General features: G+C 35.7%; 1 protein-coding gene across 21 annotated transcripts in view; it reads left to right on the forward strand.

Annotated features, from left to right (window-relative positions):
- The window catches only part of KIDINS220 (kinase D interacting substrate 220), a 98,609-nt gene that overhangs the window by 42,121 nt on the left and 29,691 nt on the right, over positions 1-26,797 (forward strand). For all 21 annotated transcript variants that reach the window (XM_067008194.1, XM_067008207.1, XM_059078431.2 and 18 more), the window contains 5 exons: positions 88-228; positions 949-1,192; positions 1,358-1,446; positions 2,914-3,058; positions 10,046-10,208. In XM_067008194.1, the coding sequence (XP_066864295.1) occupies positions 88-228; positions 949-1,192; positions 1,358-1,446; positions 2,914-3,058; positions 10,046-10,208 (782 nt within the window). The remainder of the gene's footprint in view (positions 1-87; positions 229-948; positions 1,193-1,357; positions 1,447-2,913; positions 3,059-10,045; positions 10,209-26,797) is intronic.

Below are 26,797 nucleotides of genomic sequence, written 5' to 3' on the forward strand. Positions count from 1 at the left end.
TCCTTTAGCTGACTTTCTGTCAGGCTTTTTAAGAAATGTGCTTAACTTTCTCAGATTTCAGGGCTTTGTATCCTTTCTTTGGCACAGGTTCTTAAGTGTGAAGTAGAATTGATGGCCAGGATGGCGAAAACCATTGACAGCTTCACTCAGCATCAGACAAGGCTGGCGGTTATCATCGATGGGTTAGACGCCTGTGAGCAGGACAAAGTACTCCAGATGCTGGACACCGTATGTCTTAACCAACCTGAACCTTGGCATTGTCACATATGGGGCAGCTGAGAGGAATCGCTTCATGAATATCTCAAGTGGAGTTTGAATAATACTTCCTTTGTAGAAAACGACCATATTTTATGCAGAAACATAGCAAGAGTAAAAGTTTCATCACGAGCAGATTTAAACAATTCTAGCTTAACGGCAGTGTGAGGAAAAACGTGAATAGAGGGTCTCTGACGTCCATAGTGTGACTCCAGCTTTTCTTTGCAGATGGTTATGGTTAGAATAGAGTTAAGGGCGGGGAAACCACAGAATTTGTGGAGTTCTGTTCAAGTAGGGCACGTCGGTGGCTCTCTGTAAAGTACGTTAATAAGCAGCAGCGGGTAACTGGTCGGAGACCAGTGTGTTTAGTACGTCGTGTATATTCATGAATATTTCTCGCGTGTGGATCTTACCTCTTATGTAGACCATAAGTGTCTCAAAATACGACAGGATTAATTGTTTTCTTTGGAGATTTTATCACTGTCGAATGTTGAAAAATTGTCAGATGGTGACAGACCAGATTGAGACTTCGGTAAAATTTGTTTTCATATAGAATAATACTTGAATGCAAAGGAAATGTTATTTAAAAAATATAGTCACCAAAGGACAACACAGATTTTGAAGAGGTGTTTTATTACTTTGGATAATTTAAAATTTTTATCTTATCATAACTATACGTTTCTTCTACCACAGGTCCGAGTTCTGTTTTCAAAAGGCCCATTCATTGCTATTTTTGCAAGTGATCCACATATTATTATAAAGGCAATTAACCAGAACCTCAACAGCGTGCTTCGTGACTCAAACATCAATGGACATGACTATATGCGCAACATAGTTCATCTGCCTGTTTTCCTCAATAGTCGTGGACTAAGCAGTGCAAGAAAATTTCTTGTAACTTCAACAACTAATGGAGATATTCCATGCTCAGATAATACAGGTAAAGATCAAGTTCCTCAGGTACTTTGGATTTGAAGTAGTTGTATACTTTTTTAGGGTGCATCTCCTTTTACCTTGAAAAATATTGTTCATATTTCTCTACTCTTTAAATATCACATACAACAGAGTTTTAATACAATGGTGCTTTCTTGATAAATTCTTTAAGGGTTGCAGGAAGATGCTGACAGGAGAGTTTCGCAGAACAGCCTTGGAGAGATGACGAAACTTGGTAGTAAGACGGCCCTTAATAGACGAGTAAGTTACCTTATGTTTTGAGCCATTTGTTTGTATTGCTATTATTTAAATAAAACCAAGGTGATGCCACATAATATTTTATAAATACTGTGTTGAGCTCATCAAGTAAATTTTATCATTGGATTTCCTTTCAGCTTCAGGTGGTTTTTCAAGGAATGTCTGAACCTAGAGCCATAATAACTGTAAATTATATAGGAGTGTCTGTCCTCCCCCAGCCTGCTCTCAGCCCAGGTGCCACTCCAGACTCCAGACCAATTGAATCAGAACCTCTGAGAGTGAGATTTTAAAGCTCCCCAGATGATTTCATCGAGGGTTAGAGAACCACTGGGTTCATTCCAGGTCAAGTTGTGTTCATTCCAGGGACCCATGTCACCAGAGCTGTAAGGGAGAGAGAGGCGCGTAGTGTGAGAACAATTCCTTGCTTTGTTTTCCTGTTGGCCTTCCTCCTTCCCTGATGTCTGTGAGATGTGTACTCTTTTTTTTCTCTCCCCACATAGTGATTTTGTGCCCTTCCCAGTCCCTTGGTCTTCTCCTGGAACCCTGTAGTTTCCCTGTCCTACCCTATCTTTAGGAGCCTTCTTTTGTAAAGAATAAGGGAGTATTACAAGGCAGGAAGATGTCCACTTGCAGGTAAGTTATGGTGATAGTGCTGCTTAAGGATGGCTAGGTTGGGCTAGCATTAGTGCCGTTGATTCCCCCCCCCCAGTTTGCTAACATTAAATTGGGACATTTTACATTTTAGAAAATGTGTCTTCAGTGATATTTTGACTTTATGCCTCTACCATGTACAAGTATGGACATGAAAATAATATTATGAATGACAGTTGACAGCTCTAAATTAAGAGCAGAGTGTGATTTACAGTTTTGAATTTCTCTCCTGGGAGTCTGGACTCTTGGGTTCCCTGTACTTGTATCCATGTTCCCCTGTCTCGTGACCTTGTGACCTTAGATGAGAGCGCACCTTTGTAGTGCTTGTTCCTCCTCTGATTAGATGGGATTCCCTACCCCACCCTGCCCAGGAGAGAGCCTTTAATTCCTATGCAGATGTGAGGGTAGTTAGAGCAGCTGTGTCATACGTTTAAAAATAACCTAAAAATCAAAATGCTGAATCCTTAAATCTAGACGAGGGGTTATTTGCTTTATTATTTCAGGGTTCCTATAAATACTGAGCTCCCATAAGAGTTTGAGGTGAATTTTCTTTACACAATTCTGCTTATTTATGATCTTCAAGGCATCGAGCTTTCTCTGTACAACTATAAATCAAAATACATCTGAAGCTAAACCATAGCATTTGATGCAGTTGCTGCTAATATTACTTTATAACTGTTCTGTAAATATTCTGCCTCAGGAAGTAATAATAATACTTTTTATTACCATGTAGTCTTCCTCTTTGACTAAAATTTTGGATTGTTTTTGTTGTTGACATGTTTAAGTTCTCAGGCTCAAAGTATGGGTTCTTTGTTTCAGGATACTTACCGAAGAAGGCAGATGCAGCGCACAATTACTCGGCAGATGTCCTTTGATCTTACAAAACTGCTGGTTACAGAGGACTGGTTCAGTGACATAAGTCCTCAGACCATGAGAAGATTACTTAATATTGTTTCTGTGACAGGTGAATTTTGTTTTCTTACTGTTGTATGGTAGATAATAAGGTTTAACATTAACAAAGCAATTCAGTTTCAGAAACAAAAGGATGTACTGGGTTTATATGTTGACACTGCTGAATACCAGTTTTATTTGCATTAAATGTGTCTAATAAAACCAATATTAGCTTTGACAGTGAAAATCAACTACCAGTTGTCTACTGTTATTTTAAAACTCGATGATTTAAAATTTTTTAAATTTCATCTCAGCTTTAATTTTTCTCTTTGTATAAACATAATTTTATGCTAATTTGTATAACTGAGTATAATTAATTTATAATTTAAAATGTTGAAATTCAGATTTTGCATGCTGCTCTTTCTGTTTTCAAATGATATATATTTTTTCTTTTTTTATTGTGTTAAATGAAATACACATAAAAATTTATCATCGTAACCATTTTTAAGGGTACAGTTCACATAGTTGTGTAGCCATCACTACCACCCATCTCCGTAACTCTTCATCTTGTAAAACTGAAACTCTATACTCATCCTCCTGCTCCTCTCCCCCCAGCCCCTGGCAACCACTATTATACTTTGTCTCTGTGCTTTTGGCTACTCTAAATACCTCATATAGTTGGAATCATACGATATTTGTCTTCCGGTGACTGGCTTATTTCATTTAGCATAATTTTATCAAGGTTCACCCATGTTGTAGCATATTTCAGAATTTTCTTCCTTTTTAAGGCTAATATTCTACTGTATGTATATACCAAGTTTTGCTTATCCATTCATCTGTCAGTGGACATGTGGGTTGCTTCCATGTTTTTAGCCATTGTGAATAATGCTGCTGTAACACGGGTGTTCAAATATGTTTCGGAAACAGTGCTTTCAGTTCTTTTTCGGTATATACCCAGAAGTGGAATTGCTGGGTCACATGGTATTTCTATTTTAAATTTTTGGTGGAACCTCCATACTTTTTTCCATAGTAAAAAAAGAAGTTTTTCCCACCAACAGTAAACAAGCAATTTTTCTACATCCTCACCAACCTTGTTGTTTTCTGGTTTTTTGATAGTAGCTATCCCAGTGGATGTGAGGTGGTATCCCATTGTAGTTTTGACTTGCATTTCCCTAATGATTAGTGATGTTGAGCATCTTTTCATGTGCTTATTAGCCATTAATATATCTTCTTTAGAGAAATGTCTGTTCAAGTCCTTTGCCAATTTTTGAGTCGGACTTTTTTTGCTGTTGTTGTTGTTGAGTTTCAGGAGTTCTCTGTATATTCTGGATATTAATCCCTTTTCAGATATATGATTTTCAAATATTTTCTCCCATTCCATGGGTTGCCTTTTTATTCTACAGATAGTGTCTTTTGATATACAAAATTTTAAATTTTTTATTAAGTTCAGTTTGTCTATTTTTTTCTTCTGTTACCTGTGCTTTTGGTGTCATGTCCAGAAATCATTGCCAAATCCAATATCATGAAGTTTTTATCCTATGTTTTCTAATGCTTTAAGTCGTACATTTAGGTCTTGATTCATTTTGAGTTAATTTTTGTATATGGTGTTAGGTAAGTTCAACTTTATTATTTTGCATATGGATATCCAGTTTTCCAAGCATCATTTATTGAAAAGACTGTCCTTTCCCCATTGAATGGTCTTGGCACCCTTGTCAAAAATCATCTGACCATATATGTGAGGATTTATTTCTGGGTTCACTATTCTGTTCTGTTGGTCTGTATGTCTGCATTTTGCCAATATCACACTGTTTTGATTACTGTAACTTTGTAGTAAGTTTTGAAATCAGGAAGTGTGATTCCTCCAGTTTTGTTCTTCTTTTTCAGGGATGTTTTAGTTATTCAGGGTCCCTTGAGATTCCATGTGAATTTTAGGATGGATTTTTCTATTTCTGCAGAAAATGGCATTGGGATTTTGACAGGGTTACATTGAATCTGTAGATTGCTTTGGCTAATATTGACATTTTAACAATATTAAGTCTTCCAATCCATGAACATAGGATGTCTTAATTAGCTTATATTTTAAAATGTTGAAATTCAGATTTTTATACTTCTATTTTCGTTTTCAAGTGACATTTTAAATTAAAATATTGACAAGAAAATTAAGGATTATTGCCTTGTGACTAAATTCCTTGCATGGAATTCTGCTCTCCACTATGTTAATGCTTACTTAAATATAAATATTTGTAAAATATGTATTTCTTTCTTTGCATGATATTGAATGGTACTTTGTAATATTGACCAGTGTTAATTCTCTTATGATAGTTACACAGAAATTTGTTTTTATACTAATGTTGGGTGCATGCTATGGAACTATGTTGCAACTGAGGTTGTATCAAGTATATTCATAATTTTTGATAACTTAATGCCTTTAAGTGAGGTCACAGACCTCATTATACTTGATTATGTTCTACGATGGAAATGTTTTAGTATATTATCAGTAATACTTATGTCGTCATTTAACAAATATATAGTGAGTGTCTAGATATGCTAGGTATTGGTCTAAGTATTGTGGAGATAAGCAGTGAACAAGATAAAATTCTTACCCTTTGGGGGAAAACAGAAAGATGTAAAGTCATGTAATGATAAATGCCATAAAACCTCATCTTCGCTTACCATTTAGCATTGGAGTGCCCTTGGTTCAGTCCTTGGTTCTTCTCTTTCTGTCTAAACCAGATGTACCATCTTTATGCTGAAGGTTCTCAAATACATCTCTTCAGCCCTGTTGCTCTCCAGTTGCCTAATTGCTATCTGATGATGTCTGATATACGTCTTACACAACATGTCCAAAAATCAACTTCAGATCCTGTGACAGAAACTTAATCCACCCATAGTTTACCTTCTGAGTGAATGCAAATCTTATTCCATTTACTTGGAAAAAAGGTCTTGATATCTTTCTTTCATATACCTTCTCCAGTCTGCATTAAATTCTTTTGTTCTGTCTTCAGACTATATCCAGAATCTGACCACTTCTTCCCATTTCTAAAATACTATCCTTATTCAATGCACCATTATGTCTCATCTGTATTAGTTACAGCAATAGCCTTTTGACAGGTCTCCCTGCTCCTGTCTTTTCTCTACAGTCTGTTCTCCATGTGGCAGCCACAGAGATCCTTTAAGAATAAAAGCCAATCATGCTGTGCTTCTGTTAAAAGCTCTATTATGTGCCCCTATTTTACTGAAAATAAAAATCTAAGTCCTTACACTTTCTTACAAGCCCATTTGATCTGTCTCTCTCCACCCCTTTCCCTACCTCTGACCTCATCTACTTTCCTCCTCCAGTCCTTACCAACCTCTTTGCTGTTCCCTGAAAATGTCAGGCATGATCCTGCCTAAGGGCTTTTGCACTTGCTATTTCTTCTGTCTGTAAGGATCTTTCTTTGGAGAGATGCCTAATGGCTTTTCTCACCTTCGTTTAAGTCTTTGCTTAATCGTCAGCTTTTCAATGAGACCATCCCTCTGTTATCTTATATAAAATGACACCTCCCTATTTCGTACTCCTTTCTTCCATGCTTCATTTTACTCCATAGAATCGATCACCTTCTAACACATGGATGTACTTACTTATTTTGTTTTTTGTCTGTCTCCCCTCAGTAGAATGTTAGACCCACATGGCCAAGATTTTTGTGTGTATTATTTTCTCTTTCCTCCATACCCAGGACAGTGTCTGGGACACTGTTGTAGAATGAGTTTGAGACCTGAAGTGGAAACCAAACTTTACAAATAACTTGAGAAATGCATTCTAAGCAGAAGGAACAGCAAGTGTAAATGCTCTGAGGTGGGATCCCAACTCTGAGGCCAGTCTGGTTGGAGTTTGGGGAGCAGACAGGAGAGTAGTGGGAAGTTATGGCAGAGAAATAGCCAGTGGCCAGTTCACTGTGGGCCTTACAAACCCCATATCCCTGGTAAGGACTTTGTATTATATTTAGACATCTTTAGGCACTCTAAAGATGAGCAAGATAATATCATTTAACAGCTGATATTTAGATACACATTAAAAAAATAATGATGTGTACACATTTTGGAGTAGAACCAAAGATATTTCCTAAAGCCTTGTTTTAAATGTAAGAATTTCTCTAGTATTAGTCTTTGACTATAAAAGCAGTCTTTCTAGATTGTTACATCAGAAATATTTTTGTTTCATCAAATATAGCTCTGCCTGAAAATGAAAGATTCTAGGTAAGTTTTTCATTTTTTGAAAGCATCTTAATGCCACTAGTTTCATTGCTTAAATATAAAAGTATTATGTTGAAAATAACCTACAGATTTAAACTTGTATTTTAATAGATTTTTGATAGTTTTCATGATAAATTTTTCACTCAGTTGGCTACCATTAGTTAGATGTATATAGGGAAATACATTTTATTTATTTGAATAGATAAAAATAATTTATTTAGTTAGAATTTGAAGACAGAAGACTTGAGTTTGAGCCCTGGGCATGTTGATTAGCCTCTGGTACCTCTCATTCCCTTATATGTAAAAATGTATAATGTTATCTGTTGAACACTATGCAAATGGTTGCTGCTATTAGGAAAGGTATATAATGGATGGAACTAATATCAGAAAATAATTTGGGACTTTAGTATATAAAGTATTGGTGAGTATTTAATTAAGTGGTTTCCTACTTTAAAATTGTGCTTTATTTTATCAAATGTGCTTTATTTAAAATTAGTTTTATCGGATTATTTTGGAGGATAATATTAAAAGATAACCTTAGACACATACATTGAGCAAAATTTTTTCCCACTACTGCTTTTTTAAAAAAAAATAAATTATTTAATTTTGGCTGCATTGGATCTTCATTACTGTGCACAGGTTTTCTCTGGTTGCTGTGAGCGGGGGCTACTCTTCATTGTGGTGCGTGGGCTTCTCATTGTGGTGGCTTCTCTTGTTGTGGAGCATGGGCTCTAGGCATGTGGGCTTCATTAGTTGTGGCATGTGGGCTCGGTAGTTGTGGCTCCCGGGCTCTAGAGCACAAGCTCAGTAGTTGTGGCACACGGGCTTAGTTGCTCCGCCTCATGTGGGATCTTCCCGGACCAGGGCTTGAACCCATGTCCACTGCATTGGCAGGCGGATTCTTAACCACTGCGCCACCAGGGAAGCCCCCGCTACTGCTTTATTTCTTAACTGTTGTATGCTAGAACACTTCAAATACTTAACGTTATTTTTAAGCACTCACACTTTTAAAATAGTTTTTCAGTTCTCTGTATCTGCTAGTTTCATGAATTCATGACTGCATTTGCTGTTCCCTTTGTTTGACTGCCCTAACTTTCTCCCCTTGCCTCAGCCCTTCCTCATCAGATTGACTCATACTCATCTTGCATAGCTTAGTTCTCGGGGTTACTTTCTTAAGGAAACCTTCCCATAAGTGCTGCTTCTGGATTTGGGGTGCATTTTTTATTTTCTCACAGCAATATGGGTGTATCTCCAGTAGAGTTTTATCTGTTAGGATTGTAATTGTTTTCTTATCTATCCATCTTTTCCAGTACACTCTTGAGTTCTTTTAGGGTGGGGAATAAGCCTTCTATGTCTGTCATCAGTAACTAACATACTGAATGAGTGAGTTTTAAAAACTCAGTAGAGCAACTGTAGTTAGATTTGAAGCCTTCATTGCCTTCCCACAAATGTTTGGGGGATCAAGCCTAATCATTACGGGATGAAAATTAGTTCACATATTGTTTTAACCCATGTTTCCAATTCAGTTCTAAAAGTTTTTTTCACTGGTTTTTTCATCTTTTAAAGTTCGAGAAGTATGTTGTCCATGTTGCAAGCACATTTTAATATGCCTTGCTTCTAGTTGCCTAGGTTTTTAAACTTTTAGTTCTGTGTTAACCTGTTTGTACTCTACTGAGGGTAGATCTCCTCTCGTCACAGTTTGTGATTAAGTCATTTCATGATTTTTGTTTGATTTATTTGTCTGGCCCACTGGAGTGTAAGCTTCATGAAGGCTGGGATCATATCTCTTCTGTTAAGCGTTTTATCCCCACCGTTAGTGTCATATATCCATATAGTGTGATACGTCAGTGAGCTTTTCTAGCTCTCAAATGCATGTGACCGTAGCTTGTTTGGATTGAAGGTAAAGACCTTGTCACTGACTTAGCAGACCAGACCCCATTTTCTAGGGAAAGAGGAATCCGGTGATGGTAATGTGGTTTGCCCATGAAAGCAGATTTGCTGAGGGAACGAGGGTCGGAGGATATGGGAAGAATTGGATGGGGAACTACAAATCTACATCTGTTAGTAGTAAGGAAAGGGATGATTCATATTTGAACCAAAACAAATAGATATCTTAGTCTAGATAATGATGAAAGAAAACTGACAATGTTTAAAACTAAAAAGCAATGATATCAGCAGTTCAGAATCCCAACGAGATCAAGGAAAAGTTGATGAAGCAATGAAACAAGTCATCTGTTCTGAAAGTTCAAGGATTGCAAGTGTCCTAACGTAGGCATGCCCAATGGTAGAACACTGAATTAGAGCCCTAAGAAAACCCTGGTGATAGACAGTTTTAAAATATATGCAAACAAATTTTTAGAAACATATTATTATTCACTTGATAGATTACTTACATAAGCCACCCTTAGTACATAAAAGTGAAAGTGTATGGGATTGTACATTTACCCATAATAAACGAGTGGACTAGCATATTTGGATTTGTTCAAGCTCCGTAGGAGGATGGGGCTCATCATGGGTGCATTGATGTTCTGCTGTATGATTGGGTAGGGTCGAGACCGTCTGACATGCCATCCTGAAAGATTTTTGCCTGCATAAATGTCATCAAAGCAGTGTATAGCACCAACGGCAGATCACAAAAAAAATTACTTTAGAATTAAACAGAGTTGTGTTTAAGCCATATCCATTATAAATACTCGGTTTCAGTTTGTAGTGTAAATTAAATGGCAAATTTTAGAACATTTAAAGTTGAATTATTTTTGAATATACAGAATATTTGGCTTAACGTTACATGTCTATTAATTTAAAACATTTTTTGTATTCCTTAAAGGGCGATTACTGAGAGCCAATCAGATAAGTTTCAACTGGGACAGGCTTGCTAGCTGGATCAACCTTACTGAGCAGTGGCCATACCGAACTTCATGGCTCATATTATATTTGGAAGAGACTGAAGGTATTCCAGATCAAATGACATTAAAAACCATCTATGAAAGGTACTTTATCTGACCTCTTTATATTTAAATTTATCTTAGACTGAGTTGACTTTTCAGAAGCAAGTTAATGCATATAAAGCAAAATGAATACAAAATGTATAAAATGTAAAGTTCTGGGTTCAACTAATCATTCTCATTGATTCCGTTATAATTTGGAGTTGTATTAGCACAGGTATATATCCCATTGTGTAAAATTTACAACTTTATTTGTCTATATTCTTCGTTTCTCAGTGTAACCTATATGATGAAAAATGTTTCATAGTCCTGTTAGCTCTATGTTATTTATATATACAAAATGCAAACCTTAAAACATTATTATTTATTTCTATTTTATTTTTTATTCTAAGTGTCTATAGAATATTAAGGAGGTTACATTTTCCAAATCATTAGTGCAGGTATATTCACAGCTTTATATCTGGAGGATTTGGGGAACTGTGAATACTGGCTGGAAAACATTCTTTGCATTAAACAATAAAGGATTTACAAACTATATGAACAATTTATTTTTCTTTTATAGAACAATAAATTGGTCTACAAAACAATAAAAAGAACAACTTATTTTTCTCTTATAGTCAGTCAGTTGAAGTAACTTTTTAAATCTACTTCTGGTAAAGAAATTGATTAATTTTTTCTGGAAAGACATACAGTTAATGCTTAGTGAAATGTCAAGCATGTCAAGTTTTAAGAGTTTGACTTTCTTGTCAAATAAACAAATAAGGGCTTCCCTGGTGGTGCAGTGGTTGAGAGTCCGCCTGCCGATGCAGGGAACACGGGTTCGTGTCCCGGTCCGGGAGGATCCCACATGCCGCGGAGCGGCTGGGCCCGTGAGCCATGGCCGCTGAGCCTGTGCGTCCGGAGACTGTGCTCCGCAATGGGAGAGGCCACAACAGTGAGAGGCCCGCGTACCGCAAAAAAAAAAAAAAAAAAAAAAAAAATATATATATATATATGAAAAATAAATAAATAAATTTATAATCCCTTTTGTTTACCAGAATATTTAATACCTTCAAAGTTTTCAATTACAACTCTAAATAAAAATACCTCTTAGAAAAAATATAATACAAGGGAGGGAACTATACAATTGTATAAAACGAGGTATAATTGAAACTACTATTTTGAACATGTAAATGAAATATTAAATTAAATTAAATAGTTTACATTAAATGAATCCAAGAACTGTATTCCTTAGTGCACTTCTGTGGTTTTAGTAACCTTTACACACGTGCCACGTGTAATTGAAAATCATTATGTATATATACCTAGCTCTACTGAAAGCTTTTTTTAAAAAAAACTACCATTTTGTTTCATGGTGGCAGGAGGAATCACAAACCACACTTTACTGATTGATTGATTCTAATGTTAGAATCCGCTGGTGCCTCTAAAAGGCACGGAGCAGGTGGTGCAGACGGTGCAGTGTTCATTAGTAGTTTAAGACCTGCAATCCACAAATGCCAAGAAGTCAAGTTAGCCAGTTCTGATCCTGTAGGAAGTAAGATGGACAGTCCATCAATGAGGTCAAGTGTGATTAGAATCTGCAACTCTTGGGTTAATGAGCTATTCACGTGAAAAATCATATATATTTTAAAAAATTTTAAAAAATGCACAGTGTCTAATTTCTTTGCAGAAAACTTATCTTATTTCTTCTGCATGTTGTCAAACTATATAGAAAATATTGAGCGTGTTTTTATGAAAATGAGCTTTTAACTTATCATTGGCAGTAATTTAAATTAGAAAGTCATGGTTTTGTAGTTTTCTAGTTACTTTTTTGCTGGGATGGTCGCTGGAAGACAAAAGCTATAAAAAGGGTGAAGAGTATTTCAGTCTCACCTTAGATATTATCATTGGAATAAAACATGCCTTCCTGAAATCTTGTCTCTTTTCTTAAAGAAATGAAGATGAGTAGGTGTGAGACCTAATGGCTTCCCTTGATTTTTGTTAATCCATTCTAGTTAATTTTCTTCATTTAATGTGTATTTAGTGTGAGTTTTTACTATGGGTCAGGGCTTAGATTGTTGTCCTTTGTACTTTCATGCGTTCCAGGGGCTGGCTGAGCAGGTGGGGTACATAGACAACTGTACAAAGCATCTTAGGCCCTCGAGCAACTTACACACACATCTACACGCACATACGTACATACTTTCCTTTTGCCAGACCATCCAAAAGTGTATTTCACACCTAAATACTTCAGCATGAATCTCCGCAATACACCATTACCCCCCCACACACACACCCTTTTTTTTTTTTTCCTAGACCATTAGAGGGTGTGTTACATACAACATATCTTTTGTCCCTAAATACTCAAGTGTTGAGGAACTTATATTCTGATTGAAGGTAAAACATACATATTTGAAACAACTGGAGGAAAGTAAAAATGTGATGGCTCAAACAGCCAATGAACAGGCTTTTATCAATATCAGGCTAAAACATTGCCTTATGGATGATAGAAAACTTTTCAGGCTAAAACTACTGTTATTTGCTAATAGGCAATTACTTGATCTTTTAACACTTTCACCCTGATTTCCAGCATTTGAGCCTCAAGCTTATATGACTTCCTAATATTCAAGGAAACTTTCAAAATTTATATTTTTAATTAATTAAAATATATCTTACAATAATGTATCACCTGTAGTTTAAAGATAATAATTTTTCACCCTGTTCATTAATATATCAGTAGAACATTTGTCAAAGAAATGCTTTTGGGGGGGTATTTTTAATCATATAATAAAAATAGCTTGGAGTAAATTTTTGTAGGGGGAATATTTTATTTTGTTCAAATAAATATAGACTGTTATATATTGGAGGTATAATGAGGTAGTGGGAACTTTGTTTTGCCATTAAGTTAATCTCTTATTTTGGACTTCAGCTCTTGGTGGGCCTGCCATCCATGAATGAGTTGGATTCAGGGTGATTTTGAGATGCCTTTTTTTTTTTTTTTAAGATATAATTGTGTCCTATATGCCTGCAAATACTTACAAAGACTGCTTTGTAGCTAGTCTAAGGAAGAGAAAAAAGACAATGTGGTAAGAATCTGAGAATTCATTAAGGAATTGACAAAGTAATTTAAGATGATTTCTTAATGAAAAACTATAGGCAGCCAATTTGATCAACATTGAAAAATCATATATTGGAATATGTTAGAATAACTTAGATGACTGTTTCTAGTTAACCATAGTTGAGTTCTTAATGCTATTGCTTGTCATTTGAATAATAAAAAGTGTTATTTACAACAGACAAAAAGCAGTATATATAATTGATATTCATTTATTTTATTAAAGAAATCTGATTTGGTGAAAACAATCAGAAAATAGTATTTTTAACACTAGTAGTAAAATTTTTTTAATCCATAAAAAGCCTCACTTATTTTTATAGCAATTTGATGACACATCTGCTTGATTTATTCAGCTGAAAAAGAAAATGTTGGTTCTTGGTGTTTGGTAAAATTGCTTTGTTAAATTATTTTCTAAATTGTTCAACTTTTAACAAATGACATTTGATACTAACACTGGAAAGCAATTTCAGCTAATTAAGTATATCCCTCTGTAAACCATTGGAACATTAAGATGACATACTGCTCATTCAAGATTATTTTAATTGGTACAATTATTGTAATTTTCTGGCAATTATGTGTTGAGCTAAATAAAAGCTTTTGTCTAGATCATTTGAGGGTTTTTTTGTTAACATACATTTAGTAAGAAGAAAGGGAGTAAAATAAAAACTGTAGATAAAGATTTTCTGTCTACTTTTATTAGAGTTTTAGACACTATTGAGATATTTTAGTATAAAACTTTATTTCTGATATTTTTCAGTGAGCATTTTAAGCAATGATAGAGGTTTTTAAAAGATCAATTTAAATAGTTTTCATGAAGATAATGTTTCAAATTTCTGTTTTGACACTGCTCAACTAGCCTTTTACTTAGGATGATGTGGTCAGAATTAGTTTTGTGATAAGGATAATGCCTTACCAAACAATACTTTGTTTTGGTCCTTTATTTTGATTTTTTTACAAACAATTTAATACGTTACTACTTGCTGACTAGACACTACAGACATCTAGTTTGTAACATTTATCCTAAATTCAGTATCTTTAAATTATTCAGGTAGCAATATTTCTGTACTTAGGGCGTTTTTCATAATCAAACATCATACCATCTGATATTCCTTCCTGATATTCAGCCAAAGTTTTCATAAGCTTAGTTTTATCACTTCTAGTTATCTCATGCCTCTGTTTAGCTCTCACTAACCGCCTTCCTCTTTCCTTGAAGTTCTGGATGATTACTGGTACCCCTCCCTACCCCATTATGCGGCCCAGATTATGCACAGGCTTGTTTGTTTTGCATGTGGACTTAAGTTATGAATTTGAATAGCATAAAAAATTGGACAGTACTTAGTTTAGATTTGCGAAGAAGTCTTCTCTCCTTTGTAGCGCAAAGTACATTCTTTGTACTGATGATTTTTTCTTAATTTAGGTTTTGAGATACTATAAATATTTATTCCCAATACTGTTTCATGTGTGCTCGTTTAGTGTTTTTTATATATAGTTGAGAATCTTAATGAAATTCTATCTTCTTGATATGATGTGACTTCTCTGTAGGTGTTGGTGTTGTCATCATCCCACCATTATTAAATTACTGTCTTGTGTATAATTATTATTTCCATTTTTTCCCCCAAGACACTTTTGCCCTTAATGTATATATAATGTAAATACTTTATTCAGGGGTTCAATACTTTATCAATATCTTTATCTTTAAAAACAAAAAAAACCTGATCGAATTCTTTGCAAAATCATGAAATAATTCTCCATATAGGGAAGGAAACTAAGCAGGTTTGTGCTGAAAAAAAAAAAATATATAATCTGAAATAGAAATCATATTTTAACTGGATAAAATAAATAACAGTATATTTGCCAGGTTTAATGTGAAGATTGAGTCTTCAAACCATGAACAAAGATGCCATAAACATGTAATGTTACAGTTAAACATGCATTTCTTATTATGCATTGTTTATTTTTATTCATTGTCTTTGTGGAAATTGATTGGAAAATTCAGTTTCCTAAAGATAAATAAAGGTGAAGGGCAGAATTTTTTAGTTTACTTCGATATACCTGCAAATCATGCCTACTTTTGTTGTTCGGAGAAAAGTGAAGCATGAAAACTAGACATGTTGGACTGTTTTTGAGTTTATCTATTTATATATTTTGTTACTTCTTTGTTTTATTGTTGCTACCAGACTCGTAGCAACATGCAAAGGTATGAGAGAAATTAATGGGAGAAAGCTTAGAATTCATTCCTTTATTCAGAAAATAGTTATTGAGCACCCATTATGGACCAGGCACCATTGTAGGAGCCTGGAGATGTCCATGACCAATACAGACACAGATCCCTAAGCTGAGGAGCTTATTACTCTATCAGGGAGGTATGAGTTATAAGCGGTCTCTGTAACACATACCTCTGCAGCATGTTAAAAGGTGACAAGTGCTATGGAAAAAATAGAAAGCAGAGTTAGGGGGAGGAGGAGTGGTGCAGGGTCCACAGTGCTCGAGAGGCTCAGGGTAGGCCTCCTTGAGGAGAGAAATATTGACCAAAGACTTGAAGGAGGAGAGAGAGAATTAGCCAAGTAGGGATCTAGGGAAAGCATTTCCAGGCAGAGGGAACAGTTTGGACAAGGGGCCTAAGGCCGAGAGTGCCTGGGATGTTTGGGGAGTAGCAAGAGCAGGGATCTGGTGTGGCTGGAGGGGATTCTGTAGGCGGAAGGAAGCCAGAGAGATGAGGTCAGGGAGGTCAGGGGGTGCGGGTCACCGACAGCTTTTAGGAGGACCCTTGTAAGGACTTTGGCTTTTACTCTGAGTAAAAAATGGAGATCCACTGCAGGATCTTGAAAAAATTATGCACATACCCGGAATGCTCTAAGGTGCCTGTTATTTGGTCATATCAGTGTAACTTGGAACAGACTTAGGGAACCCTGTTGACCTAAGGGAGTGTATTTGCAGAATCCTGTGCTGGAAAGAAGATAACAGTGAAACTGGGTAGAAAAATTAGGGTAAGTTGAAAGTTGTGGAGAAAGTAGGTGGCAGTCGCACAGTAAAGATGAAATGAGTGGTAGAGAATGGTCCATGGTGGCACTCCGCGAATATGAGAAAGCTGAGAAATGAATAACATCATCTGTAGGCTTGTTGCAGTGTCCTGATAGAAAACTCATTAGTTACTGTAAACATCTGCAAGAATTTATATGACTTTCCTACCTATGTCTCCTGCTGTAATAGTTTCGTGTTTCTTAAGATCATTTTATTCTTTATTTTCTAATAAAACGATGGATTTATAAGCCTACTTTTCGGATCAGTGTTTTCACCTGCCTCTTTCCTTTGGAAATGCCAACTGCATGGCCTGTCCCGCCCCGCTACCCCTCACATCTAAACCCCAGCTTGAGAGTGAATGAAAGGTGCTTCCCGTTGCATTGAAAACGGATAGGTGTACACAGCGTCTTGCTTGTAGAGTAGTATTGAATTTGATGTATGAGCAGTGTAAGATGGAAATGGTGGTCATGTCAGTATCAAATTGGGTTCTAAGGATAATGAGAAATAGTTGGTCAAAATTCTAAATACAGGAAAATCAGGTTTATCTGGAGCTCCAAACAATCTTAGCATGGATTTCCAGCCCCTTCTCATGCCTTCTCCCTCTTGCCTTTTACCTTTCCACCTGCATTTCTCTCTGGCCCATAACTCCCCTCTCCCACCTTATTCTGGTCTCACCTTCAATGTCACTACCTCGGGAAGCCTTTTGTATCCAGCCATATCCCAGTCTCCAAGATTTATTAGATGTGTTTGTTATAGATGGGTATGTTACTTCATGATACTTCCCATAGTTACCTTTTATAAATATTTGCATTGCTGTTTCTTTAATATTTGTTTCCTGAACTAGACTCTTAACTCCACGAAATGTAACTTCCTTAAACCTTTCTGAATTCCTTGTTTCTAGACATTGTTGGCATAGAGTAGGCAGTAGTGGGTATTTCTGAAAGAATAAAGAAATATGATGAGGACATTTGCATTGAGGAAAGCATGGATTTGGGGAAGGTGGTAAATGAGAAGCCACATTTTATCTTGTAAAAAGTAACTGTCCATACAGACGTGTCCTTCTTTGGTTCTAAACGTGGGTAAACATTTTCCTTTGTCATTAATACCAGTAGATCCCTGGGCAAGGCACATAAAACGTTCTCAGAACACAAAGGTTGAATGGTGACTACGTATTTCAGCTGACACCTAGTAGATTCTGCCTTTTGTCAGGTGATAGTAAAATCAAAGCAATGTTTTCATAGGCATTTCCTTGTAACGGTGAGTTCAGCTGCATTTGGAAGATTTCTTACATTCGTCATGGTTTTATGAATGCCCCGATTTGGAGTTGCTTCCTATGGGCACACTTTTAGACAGGTTCCTCCCACTTTGGTTTCTATTTACAGGCTGTTGTCAGTGTTGTTTATAAAGGCCCTTTGACTTAGCTGGACTCCGTTTTTGTTATGCTTATCATTTTGATTGTGTTCATTCATTAACCGAATGTTTATAGAGTTTATTACGTGCCGGCACATGCTAATAAAAGCGGTAGCTAGTATTACTTGAGCCCTCAATATATGCCACACATTGGATTTGCCTAGATTATTTCATTTAATACTTGTAACTCTGGGAGGCAGAGAGAGCGGGCATTACCTAAGGTCACACGGCTGTAGCTGTTGGAGCTTCCCCAGCCCCATTTCTGGAAGCCAGGAGGCTGTCTGTGACTACAGAGCTAGGCAGTGGGTCTGAGATATTAGAAATGCAGAACGAAACTAATTTTATTATTTCCAGATATAATTTATTCATTTTCAAGTGAATATTTAGAATCATTTATTGTGTATCAATGGGAATGTTATAGCAAATACACATTTTTTTAGAGGATGGAATTTATCTTTTCCATTAAAAAAATGCAAACTTCTTACCAACTTGTGTAAAACCCCAAATCAGTGCTTCATTCAGTCCTGATTGTGTCTACTAACTGCAGTAAGTTTTGTATGGAAAACTGGAAAAAAAAAAAAAATCAGTTGTGATATTTAGCAGTTAAACAGCTGGTACATCTGTGTGTTTAAGCCTTTATACCGTTTTTATGTACGCTAAGTGTCTAATTTTTTTCTTGAGAGCGTTTTCAATAGCTTTTCTTTTGTTTTCAATAAGATAAAATTGATTTTTAAAATATTTTCTCATTTAAACTCATAATGCCATTTTCAGTATTTTATACTAATATAGAACAAAGAAGGAATTTTAAATGTTTCAAAGTTGTGTGTTTCTAACTTTAACATGAAAAACTAAAATATATTAACTAAGACTATTTGAAAACAGCCTTAAAAAAATCAGTTTTTCTAAAATATGTTTTAATATGTAAAATAAAAAATATCATTACCTATGCAGGTTTATAGTTTATTTTATAATACAGTAAGAATATTATGCATATTTACATTAAAAAACAAATGATTATTGAAGGATTCAAATTTGTCCAAAAAATTAAATATACCATTAGAGATCAGGTAGAGATCAGTATTTTCCCTGAAATTATTTTTTTTCAACAGAGGTTTGTGATTTCAGAATTGCAAATCAAATTATTTTTAAGACTCTTGAAAATTTGAGAATAAGCAAAAGTAATGTATAATAAAAATACCAGCTAATTGAAGTGCTAAGGTAATGGCGAGATGCTTATGTAAAAACCACGAGGCACATGACCTCTGTTTGCAATGTCCAAAAAGTCCACGAGGGGGGAGTATTTCACCAGAAACATTGTTAGCACGGTCTGCCAAGAATTAAGAGTGAATGCGTTTTGCTTTCCCTTTTCCATGGCAGTAAAACAAGAAAAACACTGAGTTTAATGAACATTTTAAACTGTCTAAGGCTCAACTTTCATTCCTGTTATTTAAAGAATGGCTTCACAGGACTTTTGTAAGCACTGAGAATTATGATCATAAACGAATGGTTATCTGATCGTATGGTATAGTTTTTATTAAGTTTAGTGTAGTATTTTTTTCTCCTAAAATTCTTTTAAAGTTACTATTGGGCAAAGGGATATGAAGAACAAGGAGTTTCTTTTAATTGGTCTGCTTACAAATTTATGTTTATATATTAAAATACTAAATCCTAAACATTGTAGATCTTGGCTTCCATGCTTATTAAATGTTAAACCTTTAAGATAACTCGTATAATAAAAGTTTTGCTCTAATCTTGGGCATATTTATAGGCAGACTCTGAGTTCAGAGCCTCCATTCCCTGCTTGTTATTCAAGAGTTTTACTGCAAAACATTTGTGCCCTGTATATGATTGATCAGTGTAACACTTTTTAAGATTTCTTAAAGGCAGCAATAACATGAACATCTCTTATTGCTTGTTAGCACCTCACGATGTTATTAGTGTTCCTCAAACAGCTATGAAAATTGGATCTTATTTACTTTTGTCAGAATATTTTAAAATGTCATATCATCATATAAACTCTTGATATAAAACTAGGGCTTTGCTTTTTTAATAAGAGATAACTATTTTCGTATTGTCTGTTGTGAAATGTTTTGCCTCTCTCAACCTCTTTACTGAAGTTTTCTCTGTTACCTTCGCTGGAAATTACTGTTTTGTCATCTGAATTGCTATCATCTGATCACCTGCATGGGAATAATGGGGTAGGCATCATGCTGTTGTACATGATCTTTCAGGCTTTTTCCCCCAGGTGGAAACTTGTTGCAAATTCAATCTTACGTAGAAACCCAATAAATAAAGCAGAATGAATATAAATTAATTGATTCAAATTATAACATTTCCTGATAAATTCAGTGAGGAAAATGAGCTGTTCTGAAGCATATTAAAATTAAAACATGTGGACGATTGTTGCAGTCCTATGTTGGATCAAACATGTTTGTTTCTGTACTTAGTTTTGGTAATGTAATATCAAGAAAATTCTAAATCATGAGTAGATGCAAATGTTAAGCAACTTTTAAACTTGCTTTGCAATGGTGGAATATTTTCAGTTAATCTGATTCAGAAACTTGAAAGTTTAATTGGGGATTTTGTTTCTTAGGTGAATCACTAATATAATTTTACAGTTGCTCACATTTTTTTTTAATAGTCGAAGTGTTGGGTGCTGCTTCTCTGACTAGGTCCTGTCACCCGGGTCATGTCATGAATTATCACTGAGATTTTCTCACTAGCTTTGGCACTCTGTGCTCAGGCACGTAGGGTGGAGTAGTGTACTTGCTTGCATAATTTTGTTAACGGAAAAGTGCTGGTCTGGATTTTAAAACAGTGAAGGAATTTGAAGAAATACATGAAGATGGAGGAGAAACTTTATTTCAAAGTCTGCAAAAAATTGAAACAAAAAACCAGGATAACTTGCTAACACAGGCTTATATGTTGGTCTTCTTCAGTGTGTTAAAATTTAATGTGTAACAGCATTCTGTTTTATTATATTTTAAGGAGTTAAAAACAGGTAAATCATTAATTTAAGAATTACGAGCCATGTCTGTGGCACTCGGTTTGAACCGGTGCAGGGAGCAGGGTACAGGGTTGTGAATCTGGCCGACACAGGCTCCAGCTCTGCCCCTCACAGCCAGGCCATGTCAGGCCAGTTGCTTAACCTCTCTGAGCCTCAGGTTCCTCATTTTAAAAACTGAAATAACACCTCATGGAATGTTGGGAAATTAGACAAACTAGATAAAACATCTGGCTCAAAGAATGGCAAGGAGTATGTATTCAACAAATACTGTTTTTTTAAAAAAATTTTCCTTTCAATTCTTTACAACATTTAAATATCTTTTCTATTAGATTTTATATAAGAAAGGGATACCTCACTCAGAACATTTTACGTAATACACATGAATGAAGGCAGTGCCTTACCAGTATTATAGTTGAGCCTAAGCAGATACTTTCTTATTTACTTCTTTGGGCTTTCATGTTTTACCTTCCCTGTTGATCCTTTCTCATCCCTGTAGTTACCAAAATTACAGTCTTACAGCCAGTAAAATTATGCTTACATGTCTCGTGTTTACACCACAAATCAAGGGAGCTCGGACATGGAAGGGACATCTGTGCGTAGGCCAGAGCTTTCCTTCATCTCTTTGAGAGAAGGAGCATCTCCCCACATGGCAGGGGCATGGGAAGCATCTGGAGGGCCATAGATAGGGTTTTAGAAATCTACCTCAGCCCCTTTGAAATAAGGAAGCTGGAGTCTAGAGAGTTAAATGACTTGTCCCAGATCACACACAGTTAACAAGTGACCCAGCCTTTAAATACATTTTTATGCCTTAAAAAAGTCTCATTGCTTTTAATTTTAATTGTCAAACATTACAGCCTTATTCTAAGGAATCTGAGATCATCAGGTCTGGATCTAAGGAAAGTTATTGCAGTAAACACTCTGCTTTTTGTTTCAGAATATAGCCAAGTTGCATTTCATGCAGGCATTGTATTCCTAGAAATCACTGCCTTTATTAAAACTGAATTTAATGGGAAGCATCTAACATGTAAATAAGCAGTAAGTTTATATAACAGCCTCAGAGGGGATTTTTGTCCCTCTCGGACTTTGATTGTATTACATTTGTTTCCTAGCCAATTGAACAACCTCATTTCTCTTTGAGTGTAAATGCCTTTGTGTCAAAATGATTCAGCGCCCTTTTTTTTTTTTTTTAACAAGAATGAGATTTTTGTGGTCATAAAATTTTCCTCCTATTACTTCTACCACCAGAGTTACACCTTGTGCTACCCAGGTGAAGCTCAGCTGAAGCCCAGCTGCAGATATGCAAATTGTGTGTCTAATGGTAGTCTACTGAGTTTGCATATTGAACACTCTTTTATCCATTAAATTACAGGCCTACATGTTTCCTCCATTAGTGTAAAAAAAAGTAATCTTGGGCCGTCATGTTTTTGCCAAATAGATCTCCTTGGAAATGAACACCCTCAATGGGAAATAGTTCTTTAAAAATGTAGAGTAAGCTCTTCTAGTAAGTAAAAGAGTAACATTGTTTAGCTCTGCCAGTGATCCCTGTGGCAACCTGGACAAGTATTTTTATGGTTTGCAGTAGTTACCAACCCTAATTAGATCACCCTTGAGCATACAAGTCACACATATCAGATATCAGACATCAGAAACAAACGAGCAAGCCTGAAGGTTGGCATGATTACATACCCAGTGTGCCACATGTACAAGTGCTTTGTTTGTTGTTTCCTAGTGTGCTTACTGAATAGGATGCCTATAAAATGCAACATTACTTTTGTGACTTTAAAGAGTGAGCAGACCTGACACTGTGCGCACTGTTGTCTTAAAAATCAGCTCTGACAACCACGTGGAGATGCCTCTTTGTTTTCTCTGCAACAAGTTCTTTGCTCCATTGAATGTTGCTTTGCACTCAGCACAACCTTCTGCATATGGACAGTTTTAGCTTTTAATTACTTTAGTAACAGAAGTAATAAAGTAATTCTGTTACTTTAGCTATAGCAAGGAAAGTGTCTATTTTTCTGACCCCGTATGCTAACGTTCTCTCCAACACAATATGAAAGGTGACTCATGGAATCATTCTCAAGGTACTTTTTTCTGTTTTTGGCTGCGCCACACAGATCTTAGTTCCCCTGACCAGTGATTGAACCCATTCCCTCAGTAGTGAAAGCACACAGTCTTAACCACTGGACCACCAGGGAATTCCTTGAAGGTACTTTTTAGGGGGTGATGAAAACATGGGCTGCAGTAAAGGCAGCACACAGGAAAATTTATAGCTATAAATACTTATATTTAAAAAGGAGAAAAATCTTGTATTAATAGCCTAACTTTAACCTTGAGAAACTAGAAAAAGAGGAGCAAATTTTACAAATTTCAAATCTAGCAAAAGGAAGGAAATAATTATTAGAGTGGAAATAAATAGAGAATAAAATAATAAAAAATAGAGAATAAAATAAATAATAATGATTAGAGTAGAAATAAATAGAGAATAAAATAGAGTGGAATAAATAGAGAATGGTGAGAACTGATGAAACCAAAGCTCTTTGCAAAGAACAGCAGAATTGACAAACCTTTCACTAGATTGACAGAAGAAAAAGACAGAATTAACTAAAATCAGAAAATATGGATGTTACCACCCACCTTACAAAAGTAAAAAGGATTGCAGACTACTCAATGGATACACAAAAGGCATCTGACAAAATGCAACACCCTTTCGTGATAAAAAAAAAAATGTTAGAAAACTAGGAGTAGAAGGTAATTTACTTAATGTGGTAAAGGGCATTTATGGAAAAACGCACTGCTGACATTCTCGATGGCGAAAGGTTGCAGGCTTCCCCCCTAAAGACAGGAGCAAGATAAGGATGCCTGCTGCTATGGGCTGAATGTGTCCCCTGCAAAATTCATATGTTGAAAACCTACCCCCCCCCCCAATGTGATGGTACTCAGAGGTGGAACCTTTGGGAGGTAAGTAGGTTTAGGTGAGGTCATGAGGGCTGAGTCCTTATGATGGGATTGGTGTCCTTATAAAAAGAATCAGAGAGCTAACTGCAAATCAGAGAGAGGGTTCTCGTCAGAACCTGACCATGCTGGCACCCTGATCACAGACATTCAGACTCTAAGAGCTGTGAGAAATAAATGTTGTTTAAGCCACCAGTCTATGGTATTCTGTTATAGCAGTCTGAGTTGACTAAGTCACTTGCTTTCACCACTGCTATTCAACATTATACTGGAAGTTCTAGCTAGTACAGTTAGACAAGAAACAGAAATAAGTGGATCCATTTGGAAATGAGGAAGTGAAACTATCTGTAACCACAAATTACATGATGCTGTATGTAGAAAATCCCAAAGAATTTCACAAGAAAGCTACTAGAGCTGATAAATACAACGTTTCAGGGTACAGATCAACACAGAAATCAGTTGAGTTTCTATACACCTGCAGTGAACAATCTGAAAGGAAATTAAGAAAGCACTTTTATTTACTATAGTGCCTAAAAGAATAAAATATCCAGGAATAAATTTAACCAATGAGGTAAAGAATTGTACACTGAGAGCTACAAAACATTGGTAAATTAAAGAAGTTCTAAATAAATGGAAAGATATCCTATGTTCATGGATAGGAAGACTAAATATTGTCAGTATTACCCAAAGTGATCTACAGATTCAGTGCAATCCTTTCTAAATTCCAGTAGCCTTTTTTTGCAGAGACAGAAACCTGATCCTCAAATTCATATGAAATTGCAAGAGACCCCAAATAGCCAAAACAATCTTGAAAAGGAATAAAGTTGGAGAACTCTTTCTCGATTTTAAAACTTACTACAGAAAGAGAAAAACAAATACCATATGCTAACACATATGTATGGAATCTAAAAATAAATGAATAAATAAAATAAAATATGGTTCTGAAGAACCTAGGGGCGGGACAGGAATAAAGGCACAGAGGTAGAGAATGGACTTGAGGACATGGGGAGGGGGAAGGGTAAGCTGGGACGAAGTGAGAGAGTGGCATGGAATTATATATACTACCAAATGTAAAATAGATAACTAGTGGGAAGCAGCCACATAGCACAGGGAGCTCAGCTGGGTGCTTTGTGACCACCTAGATGGGGGATAGGGACGGTGGGAGGGAGACGCAAGAGGGAGGAGATATGGGGATATATGTATGTGTACAGCTGATTCACTTTGTTATAAAGCAGAAACTAACACACCATTGTAAAGCAATTATACTCCAATAAAGATGTTTTTTTAAAAAAACAAACTACAAAGCTATAGTAATCAAAACACTGTGGCACTGACATAAGGACAGTATTAAACCAGTGGAATAGAGTTGAGAGTCGTTAAATAAACCCATACATCTATGGCCAGTTAAGCTTTAATAAGGGTGCCAAGTCCATTCAGTGGGGGAAAGAATAGTCTCTACAAGAAATGGTGCTGGAACAACTAGATTTCCACATGCAAAAGAATGAAGTTGGACCCTTATTTCACACTATGTGCAAAAATTAACTGAAATGGACCAATGTACTCTTTCCCAAGCACAAGGTTTTTTTTTTCAATATCAGAAAGGGTAATTAAAGTGAAAATTATTTTAAAAGAACAGAGTTCTTTGGGAACAATACTTTTTTGTGTAGTTTGTTCACTCTGCAAATATTTATTAAGCTAAAGTCATATGACAGCATTCTGCACTAAGCACTGGAGATACAGTGGTGAACAACAACAAACTTGTTCTTAGCTTTAGTGGAATTTACTGTCTAGTGGGGGGAGATAGACATTAATAAAATAATTCCACTATATAACGTAACATTCTAATTGTGATATGTGTATGTAAGAAAGCATATGTGCTATTATGAGGGTTTGTAATAGAGGAATGCAATGTGTTTTCACGGAAAACTTCCCTGAAGAGGGGGAGCTGAGCTGAGAGACAAAGGATGAGTAGGAATTAACCTGGTTAAGATGGAAGGGGAGAGTGTGTTTAGCTCCAAAGTTGTCTAGGGTTTTTGTCTGCAGATAGTAATGGACTTAACAATGGATTTCATTTTATCTTTTGTTTCTGACCCTTTGGCTACAATGCTGAGTTGCTGTTTTCTGTGTGTTCCATCTATCTTCCAGAATCTCCAAGTGTTCTGTGCATAGAGAGTATTTAACAAATGGACACTCACTGATAGAAAGTATTTGAGAGTCTACTGGAAGTTAAATTGTTTCAAAGTAATTCAATTCTGAGGCAGTTAAAAGTTTTCCCTTTTTAAATTTTTGAAGAAAATTTATCTTAATTTTTAATCTCTTATGATTAAATAATGAAATTATTAGGCAGCTACTTTTAGACAAAGTAAGGTAAATATGCCTTCTTCATAAATTATGCTCTTGAACCTATTTATATTTTGATTTAAAATGGAATTTTTTCTATGTAATTTAAAACCTTATTTTGAATGGAAGTGATATGAATGGCTTACGCAATTTCTGCCAAGGAATTAATATGGACTTTCTGTAAACCACTGTCATTTATAATCAAACTGCTTTTAACTTACATTGATGTTGGCATTAACAAGTACTGCTAGATTGGTAGCATAGAAGGAGATTGCATTTAAACTTACTGGGAGATCACTGATGCCTGAGGTTTTATAATGCCTTCTGTGGGCCGTTTAACTGCTGGCAACTTTAATTCACATGATTCATAATACTGGAAATTTAAATTCACTCTTAATTGAAAAGTGAAGTTGCTTAAATTCTTTAAATACTAACCTTTGGAAAAATATCTTAAAAATAAAGGCACATATGATTTTGGTGGCCTACTGCCAAAAGATTATCATTTACATAAATATCTCTTTCAGTAGAAGAGTTTAATGTATTGAGCTCAAAAGGTTAGAATAGAGACTTCAATCTGGAAACCAGCAGCAAACTGTTGGCTTGTGAACAGCAGTATTGTTCATCGTATTGAGAACACTGTTCACATTCAAGCTTAAGCAGAGCTGGCATTAAAATTCAGTTAATTTGTTTCATGTGACTTGTCAGCTGTGTGTTTTTATCTAAATCTTTCTAGCTTCTCTTCTTAGTATTTTATGTTAAACTCCTGAAATAGATGAACTACCTTTTTAACTGTTTAAGCTCTGATATTTT

The sequence above is a fragment of the Kogia breviceps genome, chromosome 11 (genome assembly GCF_026419965.1).
Source record: "Kogia breviceps isolate mKogBre1 chromosome 11, mKogBre1 haplotype 1, whole genome shotgun sequence".
Classification (NCBI taxonomy): domain Eukaryota; kingdom Metazoa; phylum Chordata; class Mammalia; order Artiodactyla; family Physeteridae; genus Kogia; species Kogia breviceps.